Source organism: Notamacropus eugenii, chromosome 3 (genome assembly GCF_028372415.1).
Source record: "Notamacropus eugenii isolate mMacEug1 chromosome 3, mMacEug1.pri_v2, whole genome shotgun sequence".
Taxonomy (NCBI): Eukaryota; Metazoa; Chordata; class Mammalia; order Diprotodontia; family Macropodidae; genus Notamacropus; species Notamacropus eugenii.
This window is the reverse complement of record NC_092874.1, coordinates 238389658-238403523: the sequence shown is the minus strand read 5'-3', so window position 1 is coordinate 238403523 and position 13866 is coordinate 238389658. Positions and strand designations below refer to the sequence as shown.

Below are 13866 nucleotides of genomic sequence, written 5' to 3'. Positions count from 1 at the left end.
GATAGCTATTATTTTATTGAGTTTAGGTTCTGACCCAGTCAGAATAAAAACTAAGGGTCATGAGACTTCAAAAGGATCTTGCAGTGCTAAAGCTGGAAAGGACATTAGGGATTTCATCTAAACCATTTGAGGGTTGTTGAAAATGAGATCTCAAAAGGTGCAGTAAGTCAACTAAGGACATATGAACAGTTAACAGAAGATAACAGAACTAGAACCAAGTCTTCAGGAAGATGGTTACCAAGTGTCATATATATATATTATTTAGAGCTCAGATAGGGGAGGGAAGGGGATAAACATTTTCACAGTGCCTGCTATGTGTCAGGCATTGTTACTAAGTAAAAATATCATCTGTATTATCTCTCAGCAGTCCTGTAAGGTAAATGCTATTATTACCCTCATTTTACAGTTGAGAAAACTGAGGCAAATGGAAGTTAAGTAATTGCTCGGGGCCACAGCCAGTAGTTTAAAAACTACTTAGAATGCCTGTACTCAGTTCTCCAGATTTTCCAAGGTTATTTCCACTAATGCTGTGTATACATTCTAAAAATTGATGGTATATGGAATCACGGTAATACCTGACATTTCTATACCACTTTAAAGTTCTACCAAGCATTCTTGAGTCAATCTCATTTGAGCCTTACAATAGCATTATGTGGTACAGAGAATATTATCTCTACCTGACAGATGACAGGAACTGAGGCAGAGAGAACTTGAGTGACTGACCACAGTCACTTAAGTAACTAGTCAGTATAAGAAAGTTGTGTCACAGGGTAGATTTGAACACAGATCTTTGCTGCTTCCAAGCTTAGCAGTCTTTTAAGTAAATCACATTGAGGTAGGAGAAATCATGTAAGTCACCTGATCCAACCTTCTGACCAACATCTGACCTACTTTTACAGGACATCTGATAAGTGGACATTTGGGCTGTTCACCTGTCTTGTCCATGTGAAGAGTTCTCCAGAATATATATTTACAATAGAGAGAAAAAAGCAATGTTTGTAGAAGGAAAGTTCACTGCATCACGGAGATCTTCCCCCTTGGTGCATATGGTAGATTTTTGTTTCTTAGTCCTGATATCCCTTCACATTGTGTGCCTATTTGTGCGCCCTCCTCCCCACTCACTAAACATGCACAGTGCTTGTATTATTATATATGCATACGATATTAGATGTATATGTGTACATGTGAATTCATCAATATCATGTGTATATATACATATATACATATCTCTATCTATCTATCTATCTATCTATCTATCTATCTATCTATCTATCTATCTATCTGCAGAGTAGTATAGTACAGGGGCAAGAGGGTAAGTACTGGAGTCAGAAAATCAGGGTTCAAATTCTGGTTGTTCTGCTTACTATATTGTGACCTTGAGCAAATCACTTCATCTCCCTGGGTCTCAGTTTCACCATCTGTAAAATGAGAGATTTCATTTAGATGACCTCTAAGTTCCCTTCCATCTCAAAAGTATATGATTCTATAACCCTACCACACACATTCACAATTATTAACAGCAAATATTTTCCCAACAGCCAAAGGCCATTTGTGCTACTGAATATTTTCAAAAATGATATGGGAATGATTAGAATGTTATTTAGTGGAAATCTTAGCCAAAGAATTAAAACAAGTACCTTTTGGTATCCCAATTGTTAAAATAAATGCTCATTTGAACCTTGTACCATTAGTTGTTTTGGGTGAGGAAACAAAATTATGGGATGAAAACTAGTTTGTTTGGGTTTGTCTGGAAATGCTTCTGATACCTTGAAGATCAAAGTATATTTGTTTTGTGACAGAAATAAGTATACACTTATTCATAAAGTTATTAATTTATCATTTCTTTCTCTACTATAATTCCCCTTCTAAAACAGTAGCAATTATTACATGTGCACAAAGATTGCCAGGTCAGGTTCTTAGACATTTACCCAGTTAAATTAACATATTCATATCATGTTCTTAACATTTCATCCTATAAGTTGCCTTAAAATAAAATGAGTTTATATACAGTTGGTCCCAACCTCACAGCATCTTCCTTTCAGCTTCAGTAATTAAGTCATCTTTTGTGAGTAATTATGCTTTAACTGTACATTTGGTACACAGAAAGTAAAATAAAAGTTTAATCCATTGTGCTTTTAAAGCCAAGTGAAAAAAATGCATTAGCATTAAAAGAACAATCAGTCTAAAAATGAACAAGTTCATTCAAACCAGCACTAAGAAGAATGAAGATGTCAGGTTCTTCTCTCACTCCCTTATCAAATAAAAGCTATATTTCAGATGAACTGATTATTGAAAAATTTATTTGAATTCATTTCCCTCCATTTGGAATGTTAATTGTCTCTGAGGACTTTAGCAGTTGAAAATAAACTATCAATAAATCTTACAGGGGCCCCACACCAACTGGAACAAATATCTTGCCACTTTGCTACCCTAATGAAGATTGACTATACAATCCAAGTTTAAAGGTTTATGCAAATTTCACAGGAATTTTAGTGAAAATACAACTGATTCCTTGTGAAATCAATTTCAATATCTATGGTTCCCTTTCTTGTCTCTAATGTATACTCACAGATCAAATTTACATCCATAGGAAAGTGGAAATTGCTCAGTGGGTCCTCATAGCAGGGTTTTAAGACCAAACTGGGGAAAGAATATATATTTTGTGCATCAGATCAATGTGGTGGGATGAAAGTCTACACAATCAAGTGGATATTTCATGTTTCTGGTTGCTTTTATTAATGGAGTCAGGCAAATTGACTGAAGGGTTCAGTTCCCTGCACCCTTATCCTACCCCCTTCCCTCTACTCCCCCTCCCCCAAATAGTTTATGGCTAGAAATGAATACATTTATTTTAGGAGTGGAAAAATAGAAAAAAAAAAAGCAAACATCCAGACAGCTATTAGTAAGGAAATTAGTAAAAGATGAGATGACACGGTAGGGACATAATTACCACTTTTGTGCCAAAGTAGTGAGTATACAGTACTGATTTCCTATACTATATTTCTAAATGAGTAGTAGCATGGCTTAATGCATAAAGAGCTGACCTGAAAGCCAACCTGATGTCAAGTCCTGCTGGTAACCCTGAGAAGGTCACTTAATGTTTCAGTGTTCTAAATAACTTTCTAATGCCAATAATCTTGACCTTTGTGTCATGGAGTCTTTTGGTAGTCTGGAGAAGAACATGGACCCATTTTCAGAATAATGTTTTTAAATACAAAAACTAAAATTCATAGGATTACAAATGAAACTCATTCTGAAATAAAACTATCAAAATATCAAACAAGCCCCCTCCCCCCAAAAAACCCCCACCAGTTCATGAACTTCAGGTGAAGAATCCTTCTTCAAGACTTTAGATACAGAGAAGGTGCTGAACTACATTGGTAGAGGGTCTTTCCTCATTGAGGAATTCTATATATATCAATTAAATTCACAGTCAGTTCCCAAACCCTATGTCTGAGATACAGTCTGTTTTTAGACTTGTTTGTCCTTCATTCTAAAGAGAACCAATGACATCAGAAGGGTGACATCTTGACTTGCAAGTGAATTGGATTTGAGAGAGGCAGAGCTGTGCAAAGTCATCACTTCGAGTCTAGGATTTCTAGGCTTAGAATAAATAGAATAATACAAAAAAGAAATAGTCAACAAGTATTTACTAAGCATCTATTGTGTCCTGAGCACTGTGGTCAATGCTGGAGATACCAAGAAAATCTCAGCTCCTAAGGAGTTTACAGTCTAATGGAAGAGGACAGAGAGGAGAGAACCCTTTTGCTAGTGTACAGTTATATACTAAGCAAGAATAGTTAGATGTTTGCTGATAAACATATAATCATAAAATGCTATCATTATCATAAAGCAATGAGAAATTTGGATTACCTATTAATAACATGGCATTACAATATACATATTATTTGTAACACTAAGGATTATTCTTCATAGGGTAGTGGAGAGAAAAATCAGCATTAGCTTGAAGGAAACGTGGTTTCAAATTCAGTCTCGGACATGTACTGGCTATGTAACCTTGGACAAACTTAACCTCTGAGTATCCCAAACAATTCTCTTACACTCTTAAGTTGTAGAACAGTTGCTGATCTGCATTGGTAAAGGGAATGTAATCACCAGAAGTTCCTACACCAATGAAATTATAGGTTTAGATTCCCACCTCTTCCACCTTATGGGGTAAAAACAAAAATAAAAACAAAGAAACACTACCACCACCTAAAGCTATACTAACATAAAACTTCTTTTGCAATTAGCAAGAAAAAATACGTCCATAGAAAGAATGTGAAAGTATCTAATCTTCTAACTGATTAGAAAACTTCAATGTTTGCAAAGAAATGGGAGGAACACTAACCATTCAATGTTTTCTCTTCTTAGCAGGAGAGCATTGTTTGAGAGTGAAAGTGAATTGTAGAACTCGTAAAGAGGTATTGTAGAGTTTCCACCCATTTTATAGAGACTTTATTGTTATCTGGGAAGGGAGTTGGTGGGAAAAATTACTAATGAGATTCCCTTACCTCCTGAATTTATCTACAAATTGAGACAATATTCAAGCAAAATTACGTCTGACCACACTTTTAAAAACAAATGACCAAATGAAAATTGCATCTAGTTCTAGGTTTTCTTCTATTTTGAATTTTCTTTCATGAAATTTCTGCTCTTTATCTCTTTGTTTTCTCAATTTCAGTGGGTTAAAAGATCCATGGAACTTTAGCTTCCATCAAACTTTTTTTTTTAACCACATCAATTTTTTTTCAGGGCTCTGCAAAAAATACTAAAATAAATAATTTATTGAATGCCTTTTGAAACCTTAAAACATTAATTCAGCTCTTAAAAAGCAAGCAGATTAGCTCCTTTTATTCCTGGCAGGTCATTCCGTGTATCATTTTGTGCCTTTGTCTGGGGTAACAAACGTTATTATTTTTCCCTTTACATGTTCTCTGCAGCAGACCATTTTCAAAAAACCAGAAGGGTTGATGTGCAGCACACACAAGGAAGATTTACACAAAAAAGAACAGCTGTGTAAAATATTGCCTTAGGGAAGGGAAATTTACTGAGCTGGTGATTATAGTGTATGAAACTCAAGGCATAACAATAACAATCTGAGTGCCATTTCTCTCCCTTGTGCAGTGCAGTATTTTATCTCTTGCCCTCAGAACCAGAAGACAGTCTGTATTCATGGTAGCAAGTGCTACTCTCTCTTTTTTTTGGTGAATCTCGTTTTATTACAACCTTCTGCTTTCAGTTCCTGAAAACTTCCAGGACAATCCTTCATGGAAGGCAAAACTTCTCATATTTGGCTCCTGCCCAAAGTGATATTTTGAGGGGTAAGAGATTAGGAAACAAAGTCAGTGGTTTTGAGACATGAGAATGTGACAGCACTCCTTTTTATATTAAAATACTACTTTTAAGTAGTAGTAATTTTAAAATGTTTCAAAGTCTTGATATTACTCAAGCAACCCAGCCTTTAAGGAAGTCTCAAATTTATATTGACATAAAGTGAAGGAGCTATTTAAAATGTCATTTTCTTAAAATCCCTGACTTTCAGCTTATATTCCTTGTTGGGTAAATAGATAGGACAAAGTTTTTACCTCTTGCTGAATAAGCTGATGTGACATAAGGAAAAGGTAGGAGGGGAAACCCCTACAATTAGTTAACTTTTGTTTTTAAAAAATTATAGATGTTTTGTTTTTTACATTCCATACTTTCATAGATTACTACCACATCATGAGAAGATTCTTGCAACAAAGTAAAAGTGCTAAGTAAAATTAATCATAAATTAAATTATTACATTAAGTTTATCATACATTAATCATACATCTAAATTTATTAATTTCTTTTTTAAGTTTTACTGATGTGATTTATTTTTATATTCCACACATTTATAGCTTACTCCCAGTTTATGAGAGATCTCTTGTAATAAGATAGAAGTATTAAGTATAATTAATCACATACCTACATTTTTCTTGGGGGGAGTGTTTTATATTTTGGAGGAATTCCTGGTGTGGAAAATTTCCCCCACCAACACATCTGTAACCTAAATCCTTAGCTCTGTAACCTAAATCTGTAGCTCATCTGTAACCTAAATCCTTAGAGTTTTCTGAAGCATTGGGAGTTCCAATGACTTGACCATGGTTACATAGTTAATAAGAAGGACTTGAAATCAGGGTCTTTTTTTACACCAAGACCAGTTTTCTATCCAGTATGATGTACTGATGCTCATATTTAATACATTGCTTTTGAAATGTTAAGTACTACGTTGAGTTCTCATATCAAAATGTTTACTTTGTGGATTTTTAGGTCTAGATTAGTGATTTCATTGATGTAGGAAACTCCTTTGACCAATGCAGAGTAGTAACTCATTTAAAATTTAGAGTCAAAGGTACTGAAAGGTTAAATTTCATGTCCATGGTGAGAAAGTTAGCATTTAACAGAGATAGAATTTTAACCCAGATACATCTTCTTTACCACAAGGCATATCCTCCATACAACAAACAACTTTTTCTCTCCATTATCCAGATTAATCTTTGCTATGTTAGAAGATTTGTTTTGTTTTAGAATTACCAAGGCTCTGAATCTGAAGGCTCCATATAGATTTTTTGCAGATAGATGCATGATTTGCCTATACTGGATTGAAAAATGGAGACTCATTGGTTGGTGCTATGTTTGTTCCATAACTATGCATCCTCCCTGTAAAATATATTTATTAGTGAGTCTCTTATTTATTTTTTGACTCCCATTCATTCAGTAAATCTTGTTTTTAAAAATAGGCTACCCTTCCTCATGTGAAATTAGATTATTATTTTAAAATATACATAAAACATAGTCTACTTTCACTCACACTAAGAATGTTCTATCTCTGTCTCACCCTTACCATATCTAATGTGCTAGAGAGTCTTTGATTAAGTAGATAAATTATTTCCACTTGGAACAAGAATAGAGAGTATAATGTCAATGACCACTTCTGCTCCCAAGGCAGAAAAACAACATGCTCCTGGGTGGTGTAAATAAAATATTTGATAGCAATTAAAGATAAAATGTAGCACATTTTACCTTATTGATTGCATAACTCAATTCTATGCTTTAAATGGAAAAGTCAAATTATTTGAGTATTGTATTCAGGAAAGAACCAAATAAATTGATAACTGAGGGAGTCACAATTTGGCTTTTCATAAGCACCTTCTCATCAAAGATGGAGGTCTGAACAAAGTATACAATGTACATATTTGCCATCATAAGAAGACTTAGAACTACTTTGCAAGATTCCATCCTACCTTTGCTCATGAAGGTTCACATTCATCCTATTATCTGTGTTTTTCCCCTAAACAGGATGATTAAATGATTTCATTTCCCCTTTCTTTCAGTACCAATATCACTTGCAAGCCTAATTTGGGAACGTGTGACACCCTTCTAGCATTTTATAACTTTCCCCTACATTAAAGGAGAATGTTCTAAAAAGATAGTTCTGAAAATCTTAGCAATTACCCTGAATATTTGCAGTGAAGAGGTTCAATCAGAAAGTGACAACTTTAGATTTATATCAGTGGTCAGCAACCATTGGCAGCCTCTTAAAACTTTCCTGAGGAAATATTTGAATCTTCAAATTCAATCCTTAAAAGTCCTGTGGAGATCCACCCAGGAGCATTTCTATCACAATTGTATAGCATGACTATAGGAAGTGTTAAGGGACAGGGTGAGGAATATGAGTCATCTTGTTGAAACAACAGCAAAAACAACTCCAAATGTTGCTGTGGGGGACTGACATTACTCCTCTCTGTCCTTTAACTGTCACTTTTCTATCTCAATCCAACTAATATAAACAGTGAGCCACCACACTTTTTCAGTAAATGTTTCTGAATATTAATGTTTCTGAATGTCCCTCAGACATCCTTTTTCAACTCTTGGTATGAAAGTGTTTCTCCAGATTCACTCCAGAAACAGGGAAACGGCATTTTCAATATGTCGATAGCAATTTTCTTTCTAATGACTAAAAATAAGTTGACCTTGCTTTATAACCAGCTACGTTAGTAAAATATAGATCACAGTTTCACTTCTTTCTTTTTAAGCATTGTTCTAGACTAGCATTGGGGAATTTAAAGTTTTGGACTATGGCTTTAATTGCTTTTTATTAATATTTCTTTTCTGCACATTAGCAAACATTTTTGCTAATGATCAAGTTTTAATCTTAAAGAAAAATGACATCTCCAAAATAAAAAAAAAAAGACAGAAACAGACAATCTATTTAGTTATAATTATTGGATTTCATCTGGTATGGAATCAAAATGTCAGAACTGGCAGGGATCTTAAGTATCAACTGACTTAATATGCTTTTTCTACAGTTTTAAGAAAACTGAGACCTAGAAAGAAGAAGAGACTTATCCAAGGTCACACAGCTGCTAAGTGAGAAAACCAAGATTGAAGTCTAGGTCTTCTAATTCTAAAGCTAGAATTCTCTTCATAGCATCTTGTTTGTTTTCATGTTTCTTCCACAAAGTCTTATTCCTCTTTGACAGTATAAAAAAGAATGAAGGTGCTAATTTTAGACATAGATGTCAGAAATCCTTCTCCTATGCATAACATATATATATATATATCAATGTACACACACTATATATGTGAGTGCATATATAAATATGCTTATATCTGATATGCATATGCTTCAGTTTTAATCCCTACCCTCTCCCAATATAGTCTTCACATTTTAAACTCTATGTAGGTATAGTCTGTGAAATATTCCTTCTAGTTGCCTCTGTGTAGTTAATGTGTTTTGAATTTGTTTGAATAATTCTACTCTAGTATCCTTCTAATTCTACTCTGGATACTGTGAAAAATGGGGTAGGCATTCACTCCTGTGCATAAATATTTTTTCTTCTAAAATTCTACTATTTGTCTTTTTGAATTGTTAAAAAATTTGAAAATATGGTTATAACCAAATAGAGCACTATAGAATGCAAAAGCACTTCAAGAACGAAGGAATGAGGGTTATAGTTTGGACTGCTCCCTCTTTTAAATCCTGTTAGGAAGCAGGCAAAAATAGAACGGTAGTTCCGTGTTACTTCCTGTATTGGAAACAATGGGAATAATCTAGGAGTCTTCCCCCTCCCCCCCCCAAAAAAGAGTATATGTCCAGATAAAAATAATTTTATGAAATGCAATGTCTTCAGATCCATCATGAATTTCTATATCCCATACCCATATTTAGTGTGTCATGACAGTGAAAGTGAATTGGAAAACCATCTAGTGAATTCTGACAATGGTAGGATAGGCACATTCAATCATTAAGGCCAAAGCTGGGGTCTTCTGAATGACTGAGAAAGCTCCTTGTTCACTTTGGCTCTGTAGATGGTGTAGTTACAATGTGAAATAAATATCTTGAAGAGGGAGTTTTCACTGGATGGTTCCATATCCTTTAGGCCTGTGGCATTGGTTTGAAAGAGAATCTATCAGAACTTTGAAACGCAGATCCATGCATACTCTCTGTCCCTCCCCTGTCCCGATAATGCTGGTCTTATATTGTGTTTAGCTTCTTGAAGGTTATTGGTTGATGATGAAATGCTGATTGTGTTTTCTTTTTCCTTTGCAGGTAACCCATTAGCTAAGGACAAATCAAGCCTGAGACTGAGAACATTAAATATGCTTATGTCTGGAATGAATTACTGATACCAACCAGAAGGAAGCTTTTTATACAGTGGGGAGTGTACTCTTTGGTAACCCCACATTCTTCCCAATGGGATTCTTGGCTTGCAATTAACAACCCTTTGCGATCACAACTTCTACAAAGTCAGCCATGAACTTCTGTGGGTTGTAAAGTTCTCAATGAGGTTAGACTGTTCACAGTTGTAAATTGCACATGCCAGAAGAATCTAAAGTTTCAGTCCAAGGAACTGATACGCTCAAAGATGATGGAAGAGACACCAACCTCTTGGGTTCTTGGCTCCAGATATGATTGCTTTTCTAGTTTCTGAAAGTGGTCTCCAAATACTGGCTGGTCTACTACATTCCTGGGCCCTGTGTTTCATTGGCTGGCAGGACTGTACACAGCTTTAATAATATTTCTTCTGTAGAACTTGTCCTCTGGCATGGCATACTTTTGAACTTTTTGATTTGTATTCTAATCTTGGAGCTCTCAAAGCCTATGTATTTTAACATCTTAAAGTTGCTTTTGTTATAGGAATGGAAATATATATATATATCTATTGTTAATGATGATTGTTGGCAAGTAATAGTTATCTGATACATCAATCACATAAACTATGTAGACAAGCGGACATCTTTCCTTCCCGAAAGCAAATGGACTCCTGTAGCTCCTTGACAATTAAATAAGTAGTGGTCAGAGCTGGAGTACCGTTTTCATTATAAGGTATTTTATACCTTTAGAACATTTCCTTTTAGATTTCTTTTTTTTTCCTTCCTCAAAGTGTGTTATGTGCTTTGGTTCCCTAATGTACCATTCTTCCCCTAATTTATACCAATCAGAAATAAGCTATCACTGATATGAAGTAATCCTGATTTTTGAAAATTTCCAGGGATGCATGCCTGTTTTATAATGCTGAACTTAGATGTTATTCATTTAAAACTCCTTTTACTTTTACTTTCTCTCTTTTCTTCTTTTCTTTTCCAAAAGACTGTCTCTGACTTGAACAAAGTGGTGATCTGGATGCTTATGTATTTGTCTGCTAAATCTCTCTGCTGATTGAGGAAAGAGTTCACTTCTCTCAGTTTCCAATTCACAAATATTTGCTTACAGTTATCCAACTCAAACCATTTCTTAGGCCAGCATTTCCCCCGATTTTAGTGGTTAGCTTTTGAATTTGTGATTTGCTGTTCCACAAAAAGTCTTCTAAATATTTAAAAAGCCTTAAACATCTATGAACTTGTTTTCTAAGTTATTACAGAATGTATAATTTTATACTTTATTTACTATATTCCACTTCTAACATGGAAGCAGAGGAGAATGGACATTACATTCCTCTTCTGTACCAATTCTACTACATAATCCTGCAGGTAGGAATGAAGAGAAGGGTGGAACTTCAGTGCTTTTATTTTGTAAACAAACATGAAAACTGCTCAGATGCGGGCCTATTGAAAATAATTGTGTGGGCAAGCTCATTCAAGCAGCTGGCATGGGGCATCAATATGCTGGAGAAGCAGAGAAATCTTTTTATTTTTACAACTCATTGACATGGCCAATTAGACATAAATTGGGTTCCATGATGGATGTGCACCCTGGAGCGCTTTGATAATTCACTATATGCAACACTATTCCAAGACCAATTCATTACCTCTGCTGTTTTATTGTTCAGGAGAGGTAAAATGTAACAATTATTGAAAGTTAAATTGGAGACATAGACTTATAGCATTGTGCTGAAGAATATTGCACACCATCAACACTTCCAGGGAAAGAGATGTGTGTCTGCCTCCATTTTAATTAGGAGTAGTTACTAGAACCAGCTAGCTGACTCTGAATGCCTTTTCCAGTAATATATATATAGTATAGAATTGGGCAGAAAGGCATGTGGGTTGGGGAGAGAGAATATCTTTTGAAGGATCATCCCTTTTTTTGGAACAATGCAAAGTGAAGATCATGTTATTTTGTAGGCTATGCATTTGGCCCTGATTTGATCTTAATTCCTCATCATGCTTCACTATATTGTTTCCTTTGGCTCCTCTTGAAACCAACACCAGAAAATCTGTACTATATACAAGTGTAATACATGCATATCAATAGGTGAAAATAAATGGACTTTCAGATATTCTAACTAGATTATCCCCAGTAGTTTAATGTTGTGAACTATTCAGAAAAAGTGAATAAAATTGTGATATAAAATTGGCTCCCCTTCTTGGATATACACTTGTGGGATATGCACTTGTGGGATATGCTTTCTCTTCTTTCATTGTAACAATGCTTCTGTCTCTAATAATAGCTAACTTTCATATAGGTCTTCAAGGTTAGTAAAATGCTTTAAGAATATTATCTCACTTTATCCTTATAACCACTATGAGACATGGATACTATTATTATCTTCATTTCATAGACAAGAAAATAGAAGCAGAGAGAAGCAGAGAGAGGACTCGCCTAGGGTCACACTTCTAGTTAATGTCTTAGGCTGGATTAGAAGTCAGGTCTTCCTGACTCTATGTCCAATGCTTTATCTACAGTACCATCCAATTGCCTCTTGCTGTTTCCACCCAGGGAAATTTTTACATTAACATTATTCCTGGTATAATTATTTAATGAGTTTCTAAGTAAAATCCCATTGCGAGTTCTGCCACTTCCATCGAGTTATGGTATTTAATTTGCTATTTTCTAAGGAAATAATTTGAGCAGATTTAATATTGTCCTTCTAGGTCCACCTCTCTTAACAATGAGAATGATATGTTGTTACCCAAAATATGTGGTATATTTTTTTTCTTTGAAAATGGCTTAAGATGCTGCTGTAGTTATGTCTTGTAATTTGATCCATGGGAAGAAAGATACAACACATCAAATGCGCATGTAACTGTGGCCTTTTTAAAAATAATACACCAGTTATCCATCACAGCAAGCCACAGTAGCTAGCTCCTCTGATTAAAATATAGGGCAGTAAGAGGCTGATTTCTGAGAATCCTATTGAAGTTTATAGTTTCTATATTTTTCATATAGAACCATGACAGCTTTATTTTCAATAGAAGTCTATTGCCAAAATACAGTGTTTGTTACCTGCTTTTTCCTTAGATGATATCTCTCAAGTGCTCAGATCTGCAATTTATTTTTAGATGGGTTGGTAGAAAAGAATTGGAAAACCACCGCAGGGTTTCACATGTAAGCTGATTATTATTCATTATCCTCATTCAGTAGACTCCTTGTTGAAGCCAAATGTAATCATACACAACTATGACTCGTGATAATAAGGAGTAGATAATATGGTTATTAACTGGTCCTCTTTTTTCTGCATGAAGTTCATTTTGTTGATGTCTTTTCTCTTTACATCATAATCATTCCTAGCAAGAAAAAAACTACCTTTCCAGATTGAACTCTGTCTTGTGTGAAAGAAAAACAATTAAGCCAAAATATCTGATAGCAGCGATCACATTGGACAAAATATACAGCATTCTCTTCCATTGTTTTCCAGCATCTTCGTTCTTTCATTTTTGCTAATTTGACACTGCATCAGTTAAAACTGCCATTCCCATTTTACTATGAAGTTCTCTAATTCCTAATTTCATACTTTTAATAATATTCCAGTTTATTCACACACATTTCCCTCCTTCCCTCCCTCTTTCCCTTCCTTTCTTTTCTTCTTTCCTTCTTTCCTTCCATCCATTCTTTTTTTCTTTCTTTTAGAGGCAGTTGGAGTCAACCAGGGTCACGCAACTAGTAAGTGTCTGAGGTCACATTTGAACTCAGATCTTTCAGAATACAGGGCCAGTGCTCTCTATCAACTGTGTTACTCCTCATATTATATTTTGAATATATCTATATCTATATGTATGTATGTATTTTTCAGTCATTCCCCAATTGATGGGCATCTTCTTTGCATCTGGTTCATTGCTGCTATAAAGAGTGTTTGATTGTTTTGGTAAATACAGGGTGTCCAAAAATATCTTGATACAGTTTAAAGCTTTAATAGCTTAAGCTCTTTTAATAACTTTAAGAATTCTGTGACACTTCATATTAGACCTTTTTATTCCTTGGGGTATAAACTCAGCAATGGGATCTCTGGGTCCAGAAAAATAACAGTTAACTCACTTTTCTTGTATAACTGTAAACTTGTCTTATGTCTGAGACAGATTTATAAAATAGAGTCCACATTCATAGCGATTCTACAGTGAGAATGCTGGTTATGAAATGTCTTATGTTACCGAGCAAATCATTCTAACAATGGGCTG

The 13866-nt window shown here is 34.8% G+C and overlaps 1 protein-coding gene across 2 annotated transcripts in view; it reads left to right on the top strand.

Moving 5' to 3' along the window:
* The window catches only part of TAFA2 (TAFA chemokine like family member 2), a 544567-nt gene extending 532743 nt beyond the window's left edge, over positions 1 to 11824 (top strand). For both annotated transcript variants that reach the window (XR_011977241.1, XM_072655239.1), the window contains one exon: positions 9581 to 11824. Coding sequence is in view for 1 of the 2 variants with exons in the window: in XM_072655239.1 (XP_072511340.1) it covers positions 9581 to 9592 (12 nt within the window). In the remaining variant the exon portion in view is untranslated. The remainder of the gene's footprint in view (positions 1 to 9580) is intronic.
* Positions 11825 to 13866: the final 2042 nt, after the last annotated feature.